The 18,794-nt window shown below is 40.4% G+C and overlaps 1 protein-coding gene across 1 annotated transcript in view; it reads right to left on the bottom strand.

Annotated features, from left to right (window-relative positions):
• The window catches only part of ATP13A5 (ATPase 13A5), a 109,531-nt gene that overhangs the window by 35,096 nt on the left and 55,641 nt on the right, over positions 1 to 18,794 (bottom strand). The window contains exons 10-17 of the mRNA XM_011383325.1: positions 18,212 to 18,382; positions 15,815 to 15,972; positions 12,860 to 13,048; positions 7,971 to 8,032; positions 5,838 to 5,988; positions 3,465 to 3,551; positions 2,654 to 2,810; positions 546 to 663 (exon numbers count right to left, since the gene is read on the bottom strand). Of these exons, the coding sequence (XP_011381627.1) occupies positions 546 to 663; positions 2,654 to 2,810; positions 3,465 to 3,551; positions 5,838 to 5,988; positions 7,971 to 8,032; positions 12,860 to 13,048; positions 15,815 to 15,972; positions 18,212 to 18,382 (1,093 nt within the window). The remainder of the gene's footprint in view (positions 1 to 545; positions 664 to 2,653; positions 2,811 to 3,464; positions 3,552 to 5,837; positions 5,989 to 7,970; positions 8,033 to 12,859; positions 13,049 to 15,814; positions 15,973 to 18,211; positions 18,383 to 18,794) is intronic.

The raw sequence follows: 18,794 nt of genomic DNA, 5'->3' as shown, positions 1-18,794 counted from the left end.
AATTATTTTTTAATGAGGACGTCATTCTTTTAATGTAATTAAGAATACTGAATTTTATTTCATATAGGTACAGTTTGTATTCAGTCTTCTCCAGATATGAGAGAGATATATATTATTGAGCTCTGAAAGAAGCCAAGTCCAAAGGATTCTAGATGACTTTCAAAGTGCCAACTGTCTCCTTCCCTCAACCCCTTTGTAGGTAGGTCACCCAAGTCAGTCAGCCACAGAATGTCGTGAGGTTGAAGGAAGTTGGTCATCTTTTGGTGAGATGATGGAACTCAAGGCAGAGATAACTCACTGGCATCTGGGTGTCAGGAGATATCAACTGCCATCCTTGTTCTGCCCCTTACCCGCATGGTGACCTGATCAAGTCCTTCCCAGAGTGGCTTACAGTTTCCCATCTCTGAATTAGGGGACTGGATGAGATAGATTCTTCATCTCTAAGAGTCTTCCCAGTGATTTGAGCTGTCTATCCACCCATCTCCAGGGCTCCTTCACTTCATGCACACAGAGCCTGCTCTAGTGCCAATTTTTGAGTTTCTTACCTGGATAAACTTTCTACTTCTGAAAGCTTCTTTATTTTCAAGGTTTTATGAGCAAGGGCAATGACACGGAAGCCTTGCATTGTGTAATTCCTCAGCTCTTGTGGGAAATTCTTGGGCACTGCCAGGAGAAAAGAGAGTTAAATGTAAGGTCACACTGAAGGTTGCACAACTTCTAAGCAAAACTCTGAGATGCAGGCACTATACTTATTTTAACTCACTCTATTAAAAATACTTTACTAGAAAACTTCAGCTTCAGTTAAAGGTTACAAACAACTTCATGAGTATTTTTTTATTACTCTGACAGAAATGAATGCTAAAGATGTTCTGGTCCTCAACTGGATGTCAAATACACTGGCCAGGTTCGGTAAGGACAGATCTCAGGACTATGTCTACCTGGATGAAATGAGGAAAACAGCCGATCCTCTAGACCATGGGTTAACAAACTACAGGCCAAATCTGGCCCGTTGCTTGTTTTTGTAAATAAAGTTTTATTGGAACACAGTCGCACCTATTTGCTTATTGTCTATGGCTGCATTGGGGCTACAATGGCAAGGTTGAGCAGCCGAAATAGATACCACTTGGCCTGCAGAGCCTAAATTATTTATTATCTGGCTCTTTGCAAAAAATTTTTCTAATCCCCACTTTAGATAATGGACAACACAATGCCAACTGTTGTGTATTTTGATGTGACGATGATAACTAATGTTAGTATATTTATAAAATCTTTATAGTATGCCTATAAAGGTATTAGAAGGAAGCACAGAATAATTGGAAGTGTGATGGCTTACATAGCAAAACACCTGAGTTCTAGTCTCCTCTACTGCCAACTAGCTCTCTGACTTTCAGCATGTTAAGTCTTTCTTCTGCATCTCAGTTTTATTCCCCATAAAAGGAGGGGACTATGGATTTCTATGTACCCATTCAGCTCAGACTTTCTGTAATTCAAAGATAATGTTGGAGATGGGGATCTAATTTCTAAGAAACTCCTAGCTCTCATTTCTTAAGTATGAAGGTCAGAGGTTTCACTGAAGATATTATCACATATCAAGGATCAGTGTTTAGAATCATAAGAATAATTAGAAAGAATAATTAGAAGGGCTACTGGAAGAATGAAAAGTGTCAAGTGATAGGCCCAAACCTTTATCGAGAGAGCAGGAACAATGATTACCAGTTAAAATTTCAATAAGACACTCGTAATCTGTGTGGCTGGGAAAAACAAACAAACAAACAAAAACCAAAAATAGTTCATCAGTCTGTGAAGGATAGAGTTAATGGGAGCTGTGAAGAAGATCAAGGTCAGAAAAAGGGCGCTTCTAAGGTACAAAAGACTCCAAGTAGAGAGAGAAGTTAAAGCAATCATTTGCCAAATCAAAAATTCTGTGCACAATTTGATGGATATCAGCAATCATAAGAAGAATATAGATGAAAATAAGAAGAAAAAGGCTAATTTTATCCAAATTAACTCATTTGAATGCAACAATATTCTTATAAATCTGGGCTACTGCTGCATACAGAGTGCATATATTCATAAGATCAAGAAACAATATCAATCAGCTCACAATCTGGCCCAGAAAGATGAAATTGTTGTGAAGATGACCAATTACCTTGCTCTAATACCATCTAATTTACTCTAATCACTTTTTTTTCTGAAAGGTTTATATTTTCTACATTCTTCTTTTCTCGATATTTCTGAGGCTCCTTAAGTGGTGCTAACTCTTTGGAGGTGACAGAGCATCCTGTCTGAAAAATTAATCTAGTGTCCTGACCTGTCTCTTTGGTTCCTTCTTCTGAATGCTTCTCATTCTCACCCACCTTGGTTCTCTGAGCCCTGTGTAGCTTCCTATCCTGCCTCCTGATGATCGCTTCACATCTCCTTCCCTGATACCCCATTGTGGTTAGGCTTTTCTGGCTGAACCACAGTGGGATATTTACTCTCTGCCTCTCTGACTTGAAATTATCCCCTCTGTCTTTTCAAATCTATTGGTCCCACTTGCCACCCACGGAAAAAGCAATCATCTCCTTGCTCATTGATTTAGACTTGTTTGCTGGATGTGTTTGGGCTTTTAAAATAACTTTACCTACTGAAAGAGAAATGTGTCAGTTACTACCTGTTTCAGATCTGCAGAACTTGGCCAACATCTCTGGGGCACCCTTCATGTAAACATGGAAGTGATCCTCCCCTGCCAGCTGAGCAACCACAGACATCCTCTGCAGACTCGAGGAAAATGGAAACTGGCGCAAGATGGTGATGGCTTCCACGGGACTCTACGAGTGGACCAAGAAAGGGGCACTTAAGAAGCTTTTAAGTGAGATTTAGAGAATGCACACCCACAAATAGGGTTTTCTCTGCAGTAAGCCCAGGGACATCATGAAGTAGTATACATATGAGAACATTGATATTTTTCTGGCTGCATCTAAGGTGATTCCCTCATGAAGTTTTCTGCAAAGCCCTTCTACTTGGCTGTTTGGAGAAATCCTAATCATCTTCCAGGCCAAGCTCACAGGTCGCCTCCTTTGTGGTGCTTCTCTCCCCTGGAAACAGCACTCACTCTCACCTCTGTACTCCTGAGGCTCTCTCTTCAGCCTTTATTATAACACTTGGCACATTGTATTACATGTATTTGCACCTCTGTTGATTTTTCTACCAGCTCATGTGCTTCTCCAACAAAGAATGCAACATTTCTAGCTTTGAAATCACTGTATTTCTTAGCACCTGGCACAGTGCTCTAGCATACATAGGTGTTCAGTGAGTGTTGAATAACTTAATGGATAAATTCGAGAATGAAGAAATGAACAAACAAACTATGGACACTATTGAGATAAGGCAAAATAATAGGAACATAAAAATATGTGAAAGTAAGGGGCATTTCACCAGTTTTGAGGGGAAAGAGCTCTGTGATTTCAAGATGCAAATCATACCCAACTGGCTTTCGGTCCTGGTTTTATTATTATGTTTGAGAATGACATCCCAAATTCGCCGTTGTCTACATTGCAATCTTCCATTATCTGTTTTAAAATGAGAACATTCATAAGATTCCTTAGAGAAAAATAATAAAAAAGAAATTTCTCTCATTTGCATAGCACTTTAATCTTTTCAAAGCCCTTTTCCCATACTTTTTCTTCTAGGCCAATTATCTTAATATCGTCATTGTCAAATTTCTGTCGTGTTGATTTACATTAAAGGACCTCATTATAGAATGTCAAAAAGCCGGAATATTGTGACTGCATTTTAAGTAGTAAATAATGGAAGAAGTGCCAGCTACAAGCCAAGGTATATCTAGTAATTGGAGGAGGGTTCAAGTGGAGATCTACTCGCCAATACAGCTGAGCACATTAGCTTTCAGATGAGTTAGGGTTGGGTCTTGAGGTAAATGTAGAACTATTTCTTATGCTAAATCTATGCTACTAGCATAATTGGTTAGCTAGAGAGTTAGCAAGTTAGCTGCTAGTAAATTAGAAAGCATATTTAAAAATGGTTTGTGTTCTTCGAGTATTACAACAGTATATAAGTTATACCGTCTGAGAAACTGATATTAATATAATATATGAGAAAAGCAGATTAATAAATAGGAGAGGTCAGAAAAAAGGAGACAACATTGGCCTCCATTGTCACTTATTTCTTTAACCTTGGGGACATCATTTCATTTCTCCAAATCTCAGTTTCTTCTGAAAAATATTCTAATATCTTTTTTGTGCTAAAATTCTTACACTCTATAAGGACATTTTCCCTCTCCTTTATGTTTAGTGAGAGGTTTCTAACTATCCAAAGGTGTTTAACTCAAGGCTGCTTCTCACTCAACTTTAAACTCAATGAATAATAAACTTGCACTTTTATGCTTTGTTTGGGGTGGATATAACTGTTCTTAAAAACAGTTTACAGAGCCGAAACCATTTATGTTCCCACCCAAGACTTTAACTTGTCTGTCATTTGTACAGATATATCAGCCCTCCTCTGATGGAGAAGGGAGCACTGTTAGAACCAGGATCAAAGTCACGCATAGTAATAATGACCCTGCACAACTCATTATCATGTCAACTCTAGCGATGCTGATAAGGACGTTGCTTGTACTTACACTGATTCTTCATTAAAATCCGGGAATGTGAGTACTGTCTTGTCTTGCGGTCAAAAATTTCTAAACAACAAATGCTCTAATTTTTACTTACTGATATCGGAAGTTTTTCTGTTTACCAGTCCTCATTTACTACTTTGGCCTCTAGAAAGCCAAAATTTTCCCACTATACATCTTTAGCCTTTTTGTAAGCTGTATTTTAAGTCCCTACCATCATTTGCTTCCATTCCTTTATAACTCTGTTTAAAATAATATACTGTACTTGATATATTATTTTCAGTAGCTTTAGAACTTTTTTTTGGAGGGCAGCAGAATGTAATTAGCTGACTAATTAATTAATGAATGAATACCCTCCATTTGGGACACTTTACAATATGTACAGCCCTATTAGCTCATAGTTTCAACTCTCACCACATGCCGTGAGTGGGGCGGTGTTAAGCCAAATGCACAGATAAGGGACAGACTCGATGTCTTGTTCTGGATTTGGAGTCACACAACTAGAGAGTGGTGGAGTTGAGAGGTCTTCCCGCCATGTCTTGATAGTTGCTAGGATGAGTTTATAACCTTCAACTGTCATTCACACTTATCTCAGAAAATTGAACCAGTTGGACCTAGAATCTTCCAGTTTGGTATCTGTACCTATGCTGCCTGATACAGTAGCTTCCAGCCACTTATAGCTATTCAAACTTAAATACTTTACTTTACTTAATTAAAGTAAATAAAATAAAAATTTAGTTCCTCAGTTGCCACATTTCAAATGTCCATTAGCCACAAGTAGTTAATGGCTACTATGATGGACAGTACTGCTTCAGTCTATTGTTTCTCTGATGGTGTTTTGAAGAATATTTGTTTTCTCTGAAACATGTTTTGACCTGTCAGTAAGGTTTCTGTGGTCAAATAGGTTTGGTAAATGCTGCATAACATAGTTCCTCTTGAATATTCACAATGTACCACAGTATACTGAAGAAACCTTGCAGATGAGAAATCTATTTAATTTGGTTTAAACAGCAGTTTTCAAATTCATTTGACTATGGAACCCTATTTGCTGTTGCACTCACTAATAGAGTTATTTGGAGTGGAGGTTAGGAAATTCAGACTTTCATTCACACATTATTATGGATCTTCACTGGACTTTAACCAAACTTAGAAAAGCTTTATCATTCCTAGGAAAGATTTCTTCAAGTTTTCCTCATTCAGGTGAAGCAAAAAACTATCACCTTACCCAGGCAGTGCCCTCAAACATTTTGAGGTCCAGTGGATCTCCCTGGATGGTCCCATCCAGAAGGATCAGAGAGTGGCAGCTGGCCATTGCGGCACACAGTGGGCCCCATGGCAAAGGCTTGCCCAGGGCAAAGCTGTGGACTTCCTGAAAACTGGTAGAGAAGATGATTAGTAAGCTAAGGTCTTCAACAAAATCATTTTGCACACCGTGTCCCTTAAATCTTACTAACAAAGTTTCAATACCTAACCCTTATGCTGAAAACCTTCAATAACTCCTCATGCCCTCTATGCTAAAGTCCTAATTCCTGAGCCTGGTATTCAAGGCCCTGTCTGCTCCAGTTCTATGTTATCTTATAGATTCTATTCCTACTAGGGTCTTTTATGCACAGTTTTTCCAAGTCACATTAAACTTCATGATATTTCTATATTTGTTTGGGTATTGTCCTGCCCTTGAACCCTAGCTAACTTGGTTTCCTCATTTTCTAACCGGAGTAATCTATCTGCAGACTGCTCTTCATAAAACTCTTCTTTGAGATGAATGTGAATTTCCTTCTCAACAAAAAGAAATTAGCCACTGGTCAATGAATACATGTAATTTCAGAGGACTTCGATAGAATCACGACTTTTGTCAGGGGTTACTTGCAACCAGCCCACATGGTGGCAGTATTGCAGGAAAGCACATTGTGGGAAGGCTCAGTGCTGATACCTGCAAACTTGGCAGAGCTGGCTCTAGAAAGACGCACACCTCAAGGCAAGATGTCTCTAGGCCAATGAGGTAACGGGAATGAGAAGGAAACCTGCCTGGTGGTTCCTTTTTCCTTCAAGTATAAGCAGGCATAGACTCTAAAGTACTTCTCTCTACTCAGCCCTTTGGCCTTTGCCCCTATTTCCTGAAACCCTTGGCATGGACGTCCAGCATCTCGTCCGTTTTCCTCTTTGATAGTACACTGGCTTGGTTTCCTTCCTCTCCTCTAATCTGAGAGCTGAATAGTACTGTTGGCGAGGGAGAGAGAGGAGGGGCATGTGCAAATATCTTTTTTGCTTCTCATGGCTCAGACCAATAGAAGCCTTGCCTGCTGGACAAAGGCCTGGCCTTTGCATCTGAGCAGCCAGGAGCAGAGTCACATGAGTAGAGCTAGAGCCCTGGTAGTTTGTTGACGCCCAGACCAGGGAACTGCTGCAACATTGCACTGCCTGTCATCTGTCGTGACTCTGTCCCAGTGCTGCGCCTGAACCTACCATCATCTTAGGGGTACCCAGTGCGACTCCTTCAATGACAGCAGCCTCAGCCACTGTTGGGAGCCAAGGTGGAGTACCCAGAGCTTAGGAGCTGAGGCCTCTCCGCTCAGACTGAGAAGGCCGGTCTCAGCCTGGAAACGAAGGGAGCCAGGAGCTCAGGGGCACTCTCTGGGAAGGAGCACTCCCTCCCTTTAGCTCTGTTCTGGGATAACATCTCTGTGATTGCCTTCTCCCCCGACTAGTGCCAGCTTTCAGCCCATGTCTGTAAAGATTCTAGCCATACACTCCTCAAAAGCTATCTCAAATGCTACCTCATCCAGATAGGTTTCCTAGATCCATTTATTTTCAACATTATTTTCTACCTTTATTCACTATGTTATTGTAAAAATTCAAGACTGTATATTATCTCAAGTACTCATTATTATTTCTACCTCTCTCTTCTGTGCCTTAATGATAACCCTTTTCACAGCCTGTGTTTTACATTGAAGGTGAGTGCATTTGCACCCTTTTACCCCATCAGAGTGTGAAATTTAAGGGAAGAGATGGAGCTCTTCCTTTCTGGATTCCCCACCACACTAGCCACCTAGGAGGTCTTTGCAGTTTTTAATTAAGCACAGTCTTGATTTCTTTCACTCTTTGTTTCTCTGTTTTATTCATTCAGCTCCTTAATCATCCACCTCATTCTATTCCATTTTTCACGTGGAGTTCGAAGGCCTACTTTTCCTCTCTGATTCTGAAATTAGAACTCATTTAATTAAAAAAAAAAAGAATAATTGAGAGCTGGCTCCAGCCAATTATTGCACACGACATTATCCCTCAACTATGGAAGGATGGATTTGAGTAGCACCAAGGCAGCCTCACCAATCATGCATTCATTCTTCACTAAGGTGCCTACCAGTTGTCAGCAGTAGGGACAGTCCCCCAGAGGTCCAGCCCATCTTCTGTAAGAGTGCCAGTCTGGGGAAAAAAATTAGAATTAGCATAAGATTTAGAGTTTTTAATTACATTATGATTTACACAAAACCTAAGATCCCAAGAAAATAAGGTAGATCTAGTTGTTCAAAGCCCTTCTTTATAAGCATCAAATTTTAAATCAGAGAAGGGCAAGTGATTCCCAAAAGACCATGTTGATAATTAGATAATTCTAGTTACTAGCCATTACAATAAAATGTAAGTGTTTTGTTTTCGTTTGTTAGATTGCAACTTGTTAAATGAGAGAAGTTCAGTGAGTGGATATCGAACAAGAACCAGCTTTGAGTTTCAGTTGGCACTTGGTGTCTTTCTAGAGCAGAACTCAGAATTTTTTTCTTCCTTTTTAAGACTATTTAGTTCACAGCCAGCATCTAGTTCACACTATTTTCTAAAATATGGATAACACGGTGACTGTCCAGATTGATAATGAAAGTTTGATAAAGAGCTTTGAGACGAAAAAAAGAGCAACAAAGTGCTAAATAAATACTAATTAAAATCCATAAATGGGTTTTGTTGTTAGATCAAGAGGAAAATGATGGGGAGATTTGATTTGCTATATTGTGGGGTTATTTGTTAGATAATCTAACAGAGAAAGCAAAATAGAACTGAGTAATATCATAGAACTTTTAATTTGCTCATTGTTTCTCAGTTGATCATTAATTACAGACTCCACTGTCTTTGCTAGGTAGGCTAACAGCTTTCGGCCTGCTTAACATCCACTCAGAGTAAAGAATTGGCTACAACTGGGTCAGCACTGTCAAGCCAGAGCAGAACGTTACCAAGTGTTGCGAAATATCAACACTGACACTCAGGTCTCTGACACTACTTTTTAAAGGTCATTTCTGTATAAGACATTGAATTTTCTAGTTTTCTATCAAATGACATCTTCTGTCATTACAGCACATAACATTAACATAGTGCTTTACAGTGAAGGGCTCACATGTTAGGTAGCTGGTCAGACATGAGCGACAGGGCAAATGAAAGAATAGGGGACTAGTCCAGAGATAGCCCAAAGAACATCCTATTGGTAGTTAGAGAATCCTTCCTGCATCCCCAGAGACAAAGGACGGAGGGTCATAGTCTTAGCTGGCCTAATCCGGCTACAGACACCTGCGCAGTAGGTACTACCCTAATTTGCCTACAGTTTAAGCCTCATTATAATATTATGTTTACGCCTGAAAGTTCATGAATCTAATTATAGCACTGAATTCTGGGTAAGCACATGCACACTAGGCAGAGTTATGTAGCAGCCAAGTGTCAATCAAAATGACCTCACTTGCCAATCACTTAAGAACTCCTTTGTAACCACCTATCAAGGCCTTAAATGTAAGCAGATCTCTCCCTCCCCGGGGTTTACAGCTCTCCATCTTCTCTGGGTGTAATCCGTACCTCCCCACCAGGGGTATGTATCCTTATTTCCATGTGATTAGCCAGTTTTAGGCTTGAACTGTCTTGTACCTTCTAACGTGCTTTTAGCAAACAAATATTTGTCATATTCGCTGAGCTGAAATTCATTTCGTCAGCAGTGAAAAGGACCTAGAGGTGTGTGTTACCAGAACTCCAATCCCTCCAACGATGCTTTCAATTCTTACAACTGAGTAAACAGGGCAGAGACATTTTCATGAATCAGCCTCATGGCAGAATGCCCTGTAGGATGGAGAGAAAGAACCAGAATCCAACTGTCTGGGGTCTTCCGCGAGACCACAAATGTTAAATGAATTTGACAAAGCATGTAAAAGGACAAAGGCCATACTGATTTCCTGAAGAATTAAGAAATCTTTGTTTTATTTATTTGGACTTCATAGAGAGCTAACATGCCTGTGTGAGATATTCTTTGAAGAACAACAACAAAAAAATCCTACTCCTTTCACTTTCCTCCTGCATTTTGTAAGGACTCCAACCTGTGTGTTTCCAAATCCCATTGAGTTGTTCCATTTCAAATAGAGTTAGCGACTTAATCCAAACTGAGATGGTTTCCTGGTGATTAGCTTACGTTTTTAAACATCAATATTTTGAACATGAAAACAGAGAAGATACCGCAGCAAAACAGAAATAGAACCATGTTATTTCTCTACATGAAAGTGACCCTTATACGATAAAACTGACCATAAACAGAAAACTAAATTATAGTTGAGGTTCTAAAGAGAATAAAATAAATAAAGAAAACTTGTTAGCATAAATACTAGCCCAGGCTTGGTCTGAATTGAATTGTTTTAGAGAACTTATAACAAATCAACATCAACGAGAAATATATATGGAAACAAATATACTCAGAAGCCCAGTGGTGGATATCTTCTAAATTGAAATAACACTAGATGGAAATCCAATTGTATATTGCTTTATTCCAACATTTTGCTTGTAGAGCTTTATAATGTGAAAGTTAGAAAGAAACTTAGAAACGATTGTAGCTCAACTTCCTTATCTTAAAAAATTCAGACAAAAACTTAGCATCAAATTCAAGATTAGAGTTCTCATTTTGCTCATTCTCAATCAAGAGTTCTTTGCGCTCTTGATTGGGATAACATTCCCATCATGCCTTCTGGCGTTTGGCCAAGCATGCTGAGGGCCGGTCCCTAACACAGACTAGCAAAGGAGCACATGAGGATGGGGAGGAAAGCTTTATATGGGAAGTAATAAAAACACTCTCTGAAAAATTAGTTTTAGAAACAGCCTATATTTTCTAAATCTTCTCTTATATTCTAGACACTAATGAGGCTGCTGGGTAAGTCAGAAAAATTCCAAAGGGCTGATATCTGGCCCTGAATCTGAAAGGAAGCTGCTGTTAAGTTAACCTACTGGTTCCTCACTGGTGGCAAGAATAGAACTGAAATAATCTAAAAGATGTGCCACTTCTACTTGAGGACTAAGACTTGTCAAGTCTGCTCATGGTGTCTCTCCAGCTTGTCCTTTACTCTCCATTCTTGCCTCTATCGTCTAGGACAATGACAAGCTCTTCAGTTGCTTCCAGATAGCCTCCTTCTTCAGTCCTGTCTAAATTTTGTCCCTTCTCACCAATTCCTCCAGATGAAATAACTAAAACACACCTATAAAAAAGTCACTGGTCTTTCTTAAAAAATCAAAAGGGCTCCCATGCTCCTTCATGACAAGGCCCCACTCCTTAGCTTGGCATGTCAGGCCCTAAGCAATTGGGCTCCTCCTCTCCAGCTACATTCTCTAACAAACAGTCCATATCCCAGCCATGCCCCGACTGAACCTGATCCCCACATGCTGCAGGCCCTCACATCCCTATGCTTCTGAGCTGTTCAGCTGAGCCTGGGGCCCATTCTGTCTAACAATCAAAGCCACAGTTCAAAGGTGACCTCCCACCTGTGGCAGTAGCTGCATCTCGATGCCTTGTTCATACCTCTATTAAGCACGCATCTCATTGCATTATCATTGTCTACACTTCCATTTATCTGCTTCCTCAGCTTGACCATGAACTTCTCAAGAGCTGGAAACATCTCATTAATGGGGCTCTCTGCGAATGTGGGTTAATCAAAAAGTGGCAAAGCCTTTATCGATTATTCCAATGTGAATGAACTGAAGACTTAGAGAGAATAAACCAGGCTCATTGCTTTACAGCAGTCATACTGGCCTGCCTGGCTGCGTGCATGATCTGACCAGCTGACAGCTGACACTGAAGTCTCACCAGGCCCCCCATAGAAGAAGGAAGGGGTCTCAGGACCTGTCTCACAGCAGCAGTGTACAGAGCATAAAGAAACGAGGGCTTTTGAGATTTTACAAAGTGGATTCTGTGAGAGCCATGACAGTAATGTCAACTTGCACATAAGGGGAACACCCTTAGGGCATAACCAGACCACCCAAAACTACAGACATCAGCCCCCATCTGCAGGAGCAGATAAGCATGAGGATCCCACTTTGTAAGGTACCTATAAGCTGAACACCTTAGACAGACGATGCTCAAGCCTGACCTGATGGCATCACGGATGACTGCACTAGAGCTGAAGACTCTGACCTTCTGACCCAGCATAGCCACCGGCTTGGAACTGATATGCAGCTCCCTGCACCGCCAGTCAACACAGCTCAGTTGGGAGACACTAAGAACTTTCATCCCTCTGCTCTGTCGCATAAGCCACTGTACCTTCCTCTCTATGCATTGTGTGTTTACCTGCGTGGGTATCTGATTGGTTTATCTGAGAAGGTTTCACTCAATAAACCTGGCATTGTGGAAAGACACAAATGCGTTCAAGAGTGTTTCTTTGGTAGCCGCTTTTCTTGCTTGCAACAAGCGGTCTTTCCCATCTGAACATATTCCTCCTCTGCCAACTTTCCAGGGCCCTAAGCACAGAGACAACCTTCCCTAGTCCTGAGTCCTGATAGTCTGGGGAGCAAAGGAGAAAAGAAGGGCCATAGTGCATAAACACGGGCCATTGCCCACTCCCTCTCGTTCCTTAAATGAACCAGAGGGGGAGAAAAAATATGTTTATTTAAGCTCAAGATAAAGCACTTCAGGCAACTGAAGTATTCTTCCTCATAATTTTTGCCCAAAAAAGCCAGTTAGTCACAGAAATTATTACAATAAGAGATTGTTTTGATGCTCAAAACAGGAACAAAAAATATTAAATTTTACAGAGAAGAAATTCATGATATGATGGCTAACCCAGTTCCTTAGGACTCAGTAAAGCAGGCTTCTAGAATGAGATCTCACACTAGCTCACTATGTGTCCTTCTCTGGCCTCAGCGTTCTCATCTGTAAAATGAGGGCACTGGACCGGATATTCCCTGAGGCCCCTCCTGGCTGTGCTGTGCCTCAAAATCATTAACCTCCAACCTGGGAAGTTTAGATCTTACTTTGTCAAAGCACACGAGGTTTATTTGTCCGCACATATTGATTCTCTGTGGGGAAATACAGAAGATTTTCTTTTTCATCAGCCTCTTTTGTGCATACACGATGCCTATGGTCAAGGCAGCTGGCAGCACAGGAGGGACAGTCACAGTGAAGAGGATCAGGGCCATGGTTGCAGTGTCTTTTGGAGAAGTCTGGGGAGGAGAGAGACATACAGGTTAGCCCAGCAGAGCAGGCTGGCACCCTTCCTGGCACTAGCTCTTGCGACACCACGGGAGCTCCAGAAGCTCAGAATATTCATAGTGAGTTAGCTCTCTTAATGGGGCTGAATATTCTCTCGGCTGTCGCTAAGGAATGAACAAAGTGTCTCCCACTGCAGAACAAAGGAGACTCTGATTCCTATTCCTTGCCCACCATGTCCCTTCCTGACTGTTTCCCTCCACTCAGCATGCCTTCCACCCAGAGTGCCCACCCCTTCTCTGTCCATCCACATGCCCTCTGGACTCCCAAGGCACTGGGATTAGTCTTGAGTTGTAACATTTCACACAGTGGCTTGACTCTTGGATTATATACCTCTAGCCTCCAAACTCCTTGAGCACAGCAGATGTGACTTCTTCATGTTTAAAGTCATCTTTGAATTCATCTTCTTTATCTCTAGATAGAGAGCCTCGCACAGTTTTTGACACAGAGGAGGTGCTCAGCAGGCATACCGAATGAGTGACAACTTGATAAAAACTATAACCAAGATTCTGCCAAGATCTCAGCATATATTATCCGCTATAGGGAAGCCAATAATAAAAATAGCTTGCTCTCATTGGACACATGCTCTGGGGCAGTCGCTGTGTTAGGGTACATTCATCATTTAGTTACTCCCCACAACAACGTTATGATATAAATACTCATGTTTTCTCCACTTAGCAGATAAGGAAACCAAGGCTTAAACAAATTAAAAACTTCCCCAAGCCACATGCTAGTTAAATAGTGATATTTGAACTCTAGTCTGTCTGACTCCAGGGCACAAATGTGTGACCAGTGTTTTATGCTATCAAGTCAGTTCTCACAGAGTCAAGATCCCAGGTGATTCTGAAGAAGTTCACAGAGCCGATAAAGGTAGGGCCAAGAAAAAAATCACAGGGCAGCTTCTTTTATTTTTTTCACGTGCTCTAGGTATCAATGGCTCTACCTTCTAAACGTTGCCTAAATTTTTATGAAACCGACTTTAATTTTGGCCATAAAATCCTCTTTTGATTACTGGAAACAGATTCAAGTTTAGTACATCTTTGGTCCAATCTCAGTTTATTGCAAAATATATCATTCCCTATTTTTCCCATCCATAGCCACAGAAGAGTTTTGACTCTGAGGACTCGGACTCTGTCTAATCTTGAGCCAGTGCAGACAGAGGCAACCGACAGGTCACAGTTTTTGACCCACAAGAAGATGGGATCTGTGATTAACACTGCTGCTTTGGTGCATATTGGATGTTGAGTTCTGCCCAGGAAACCTTCCTTCCCAGTCACTTCCAAGGCTTCCTGGTGCACAGGAGAGGGGGTTCTTCTTGTTTTTCTGCTCTCCAGATGCAACTGGCATCAAATACACCACCTCGAATTCCATTCCCACTGGCTTTGACAGTCTGCCTAGCTCTTTCCAGGGTCCATTATATTGGTACCAGTATGTCTTAGCCTCCTCTGTCTTTGCCTGCCCTCAATTTGCTCCCTGCGGATTTATTTCAGATTGAAGTGACTTCTTGGAGCTCAAGTGCGAGCATGAACATTGCCTAGAAATTTATGTGACTGTGTCTTTGCCCACCAACATTCACCCTTCTGCACCCCCAACACACACATAGAATGTACTGATTCTACCAGTTGGGGCATTGTAATCAGGCCACCCACACCCAGTTTCCAGTTTCATACGTATGTTTGGATCCTTTCATTCACACTTTTTTTTCTTCTTCCCTATGAGCCTATACTACTAAGAGCCCAGCACGTCTCACAGAAGAGACTGCGCAGTTCATAACACAATCAGACCCTCAGGACCAGAAAGGACCTCAGAGGTCAGCTGTGACAACCCTCCCCTCTCCAGCCATCACAACTATTAATAGAGACATCTAAATGAAACCAGATACCCTGAAGCTTAAAAGGAGGTGGAGATTCATGCATCCGGCCGCTCTGTAAAAGTAGATATTTAATTTTATTTCAGAACTTAACAAAACACAGGGCAACTCATTGACTAAATGGTGTGTTGGGTATGTCTTGAACAATGTACACACTCAAAAATGTCAACACTTTCAAATAATCTAAACTTCTAGGTGTGGCATTCAAGATCTCCTTCAATCTGATCTCTCTCTACCTTGCTAGATTTAACATCTTAATTGCTTGCTGGTTTCAGAAGACTCATGTGCATTTCTTCCTTGTGTTTGTTTGTTCAAATTAGTATGCCCTCCCTGCTCTCTGATTTGATTAACCAAATCCTCATATCCTATCATGCTTAAAAAACATGTATTTGGTCATATCCTATCATGCTTAAAAAACATGTATCACCAATGCCACACATGCAGTAACCTCTCATTCCTATTCCAGTGGTGAAAGAAGCAGTGAACTTTGCAACCCTTTATAGCTGCACCATCCAATACAATTTTCACTAACCACACATGGCTATTTAAATTTAAATTAATTAAATAATTACTCAAAAATAACTAATTAAAATAAAGTAGAATTGAAAATTTATTTCCTCAGTTATACTAGCCGCACTTCACGTGCTCAATAAGTACATATGGTTAAAGGCTACCAAACTAGGCAGTGTAGATACCGTATAGAATATTACCATCATCTAAACAAGTTCTATGGGACAGCATTGATTCACAGAATGATGAGACTAAGAGGTAAACTTATCAATCCTTGTGTGTTAAGTCAAGCTCCTTGAGAAAACAATTCTATTAAAAAAATCTTACCCCTAGTACTTACTCCATGGTTTATATATATACCAAGGGCATAGAAAAAACCCACAACTCCAAGGCAGCCCAGGAACACTATGAACTTGAAGGCATCACTGTATAGTTTGAAGTTCAGAGGCCGGGGGTAGAGGATGGATCTCACCAAGTCCCCTTTGGCTGTATTGTAACCTACATGAAGATAATCATAAGTGGAATAAGGTATTTTCATACATTTTTTTCTCCAAACCGAAAATGGTTTGTATTGAATTAAGCCTTGATTAAGAGAATCATTTGAATACAGAATAAAAACAACATTGCTGTGACCTTATAGTGTATTGATATTTATTGTTCTTATAAGTTGCCGTGGGCAATGAAGGTGTTCACTTAGCCCTGCTCAGTTTCTCTTGCTCTGGGTGTCAGTGCTTCAGAGGCCCACATTGCAGCTCCCCACTCACATGTGGGCTTGAGAAAAAGAGGACTAAGGAGCTGAGGAATGCTGAGACCAGAGAAGCTGAGCTGCTGAGAGAAGACTTGAAAGTGCAAAAATGTATTGAAAATAATAGAAAATTAAGAGACAAGACAAGCACAAGGCAAGCAATTTCTTAAATATATATATACCACTGGTCATGTCCTTCCAGAGACCCTGACTTTTAGTATAAAGTTCAAATTTCTAGGCATGGCATTTGAGGTCCAATTCAATGTGATCTACCCCTTCCTTGCCAGACTTATCTTTTAACTGTTCACTGGTCCCAGGAAGCCCTTGGGCACCTTCGCTTTGTGTTTTGAAGACACAATTAGCAGTCTTTCCATCTCTCTGATATGATTGGGTAAATACTTCCCATCCTTTCAGGCCTCGAAATGCCTCATCAAATAAACATTCCTAGAATTCTACTCTTATACTTCATATCTAAAATAATTTTCCCATTCTTTGGAGTTCCCGTAACACTTGGTCATAGGACAGCTATCACTGCTCTGTGTTTTAGTTAGCTATAAATCCAGCTGTCTCATGCACCAGACCATAATATTCTTTAAAAGCAAGGAGCACCTTGAGTTTTTTTTTTTCTTTAGCCCTCCCTCAATGCGTTGCACTTAGTAGTTCCTCATTAATATCTAAGTTACTGGCAAAAAAAAAAATTGACTACAATATATTCTTGATACGAGTCAGTACTGTAAGTATAAAACATGTCTTAATCCTACTGCTCGATGAGCACCTGATCTCTTCAAACATAGCTTTGCAGGTTTTGGAGAAAAGGAACAGTTTCCTCTAAACTGTTGCCCTAATATTTTATAAGTTCAGACTAGGCTGTTTCCCTCATCTCTACCCATTAGCTTCTGCTTATCAGTAGGCTGAGATGTTCTCTTGCCTTCTGACTCCTTTAAACATAAAACAAAACTTGATTTTTTAATTTGAAAAAAATCAGGTAGAACAACTGGATCATAGACTAAAGTAAAGCAGAGAGATATCAAACTGCAAGATGTGTTTTAGATCTGTGAATATGTGGGGTGGTGAAACACAAGCCATGGGTGAATACAAGAGCTGGGACAGATCACAGAAGGTGTCGGCCATATAACATCATGTGAAAGATTGGGACTAATATTGGTCATCTTGAAAAGTTTTTGAGCATGATGTGTGTAAACTGCTTCAAACTATGTTTTATGAATGTGATTTACTGACAGATTGAGAAATAGCTTAGAGAAAGGTTGAATAAAATAAAGAAAGGGTATTTGGGGTGAAAATTGAAAGGGAACAGTCAAAAGAATATTTCTACTGTAATAGTTTACACAGGAAATGATGAAAGCCTGAAGAAAACACAAATCATGAGGATAAAGGAAAGGGTGACAGGAACTTATGAGGTATTTATATAGTTGATAGGATGTGGAGCCCTATTTGGTATGGGAGAAAGTTAGAAGTTAGGATGATGTGAAGACACTAGTCAGATGGTTATGTTGTCAACAGAAAGAGGCCATAGAGGAGGATGAGTTCACTTTTAGATTCCTTAACTTTGAAGTGTCTGTGGGGATCCCAGGTAGGGGTATTTAGTGACCTAACAGCCCAGCAAGCAACTCTTTGAAAAAAAGTTGTTTTCAAGTAGTAGTGGTTGAAACTACTTTCTTGGTAATTAGTTAGAGGGGATGTAGAAAAGAAAAGAAAAGAAGCCTATGGACACAAGGAAAAATAAGAAACTTAGTTTTGCTTTTGAAGAAGTGTCCTTTATCCCTGTATTTGCTTCATCATCTACCAGCGTTTTAACAATGAACCATTCAGTTGGGAATGGTAGCAACTTAGAATAACAAGGGTCTGATTGGAAACTAGTGTGGCTGTTAGTACCAGAATGTGGCCAACTCCATAATCCTAAATAAAATTTCCCTAATCCAAATTCCCCACCTCCAGTCATGGGCTAAATTTACAAAAGTGGAATTGACTAACCTGTTTGCAAAACAACTGCTTTTACTGGCCCCTGCCCAGAGGGCTTGACCTGGATCACTTCAGTTCCGCAGAAAAGGACATGTTTCCGATAGTCCTCAGAGCTGTGGGATTTCCACGGCATGGTTGTATCCGTATGGGGCAATGGCGTCTTTGTAACAGGTATACTTTCTCCTAAAAAAAGGTTGCATTTTGTTGATTATGTGTGAACTCAGGTAGTTATTAAGAGCTGGTGCTTGCCATTTTCAAGAAAATATACAAACCGCAGCTATTCCACTCTTAATGCCCATCCTTTGAGTGAGATGACAGTTCTTAGGGATGCTGGTGAGGCAAGGTGTGGTACACTTGATTGTATTTCAAATATTTACTTAAGATCTGCCTATCTTTTCCACACATGACCTACATAGTTTGCTGTTATAATTTTTAAAACAAAAAATTAGCAAAAAAATTAGCAAAAAGAGTTGTCGCTTAATTTTCCCGCTAGTGTTCTTTAAGCCCAGCAAGACTCTAGACAATGAAGGAGCAATAAGGCATGTGTATATTTATTGTTATTTGCCTGTCATTCACTCAGTTATCTACCCATTGA

The sequence above is a fragment of the Pteropus vampyrus genome, unplaced genomic scaffold, assembly GCF_000151845.1.
Source record: "Pteropus vampyrus isolate Shadow unplaced genomic scaffold, Pvam_2.0 Scaffold14, whole genome shotgun sequence".
Classification (NCBI taxonomy): domain Eukaryota; kingdom Metazoa; phylum Chordata; class Mammalia; order Chiroptera; family Pteropodidae; genus Pteropus; species Pteropus vampyrus.
This window is presented reverse-complemented; position numbering and strand designations above follow the sequence as displayed.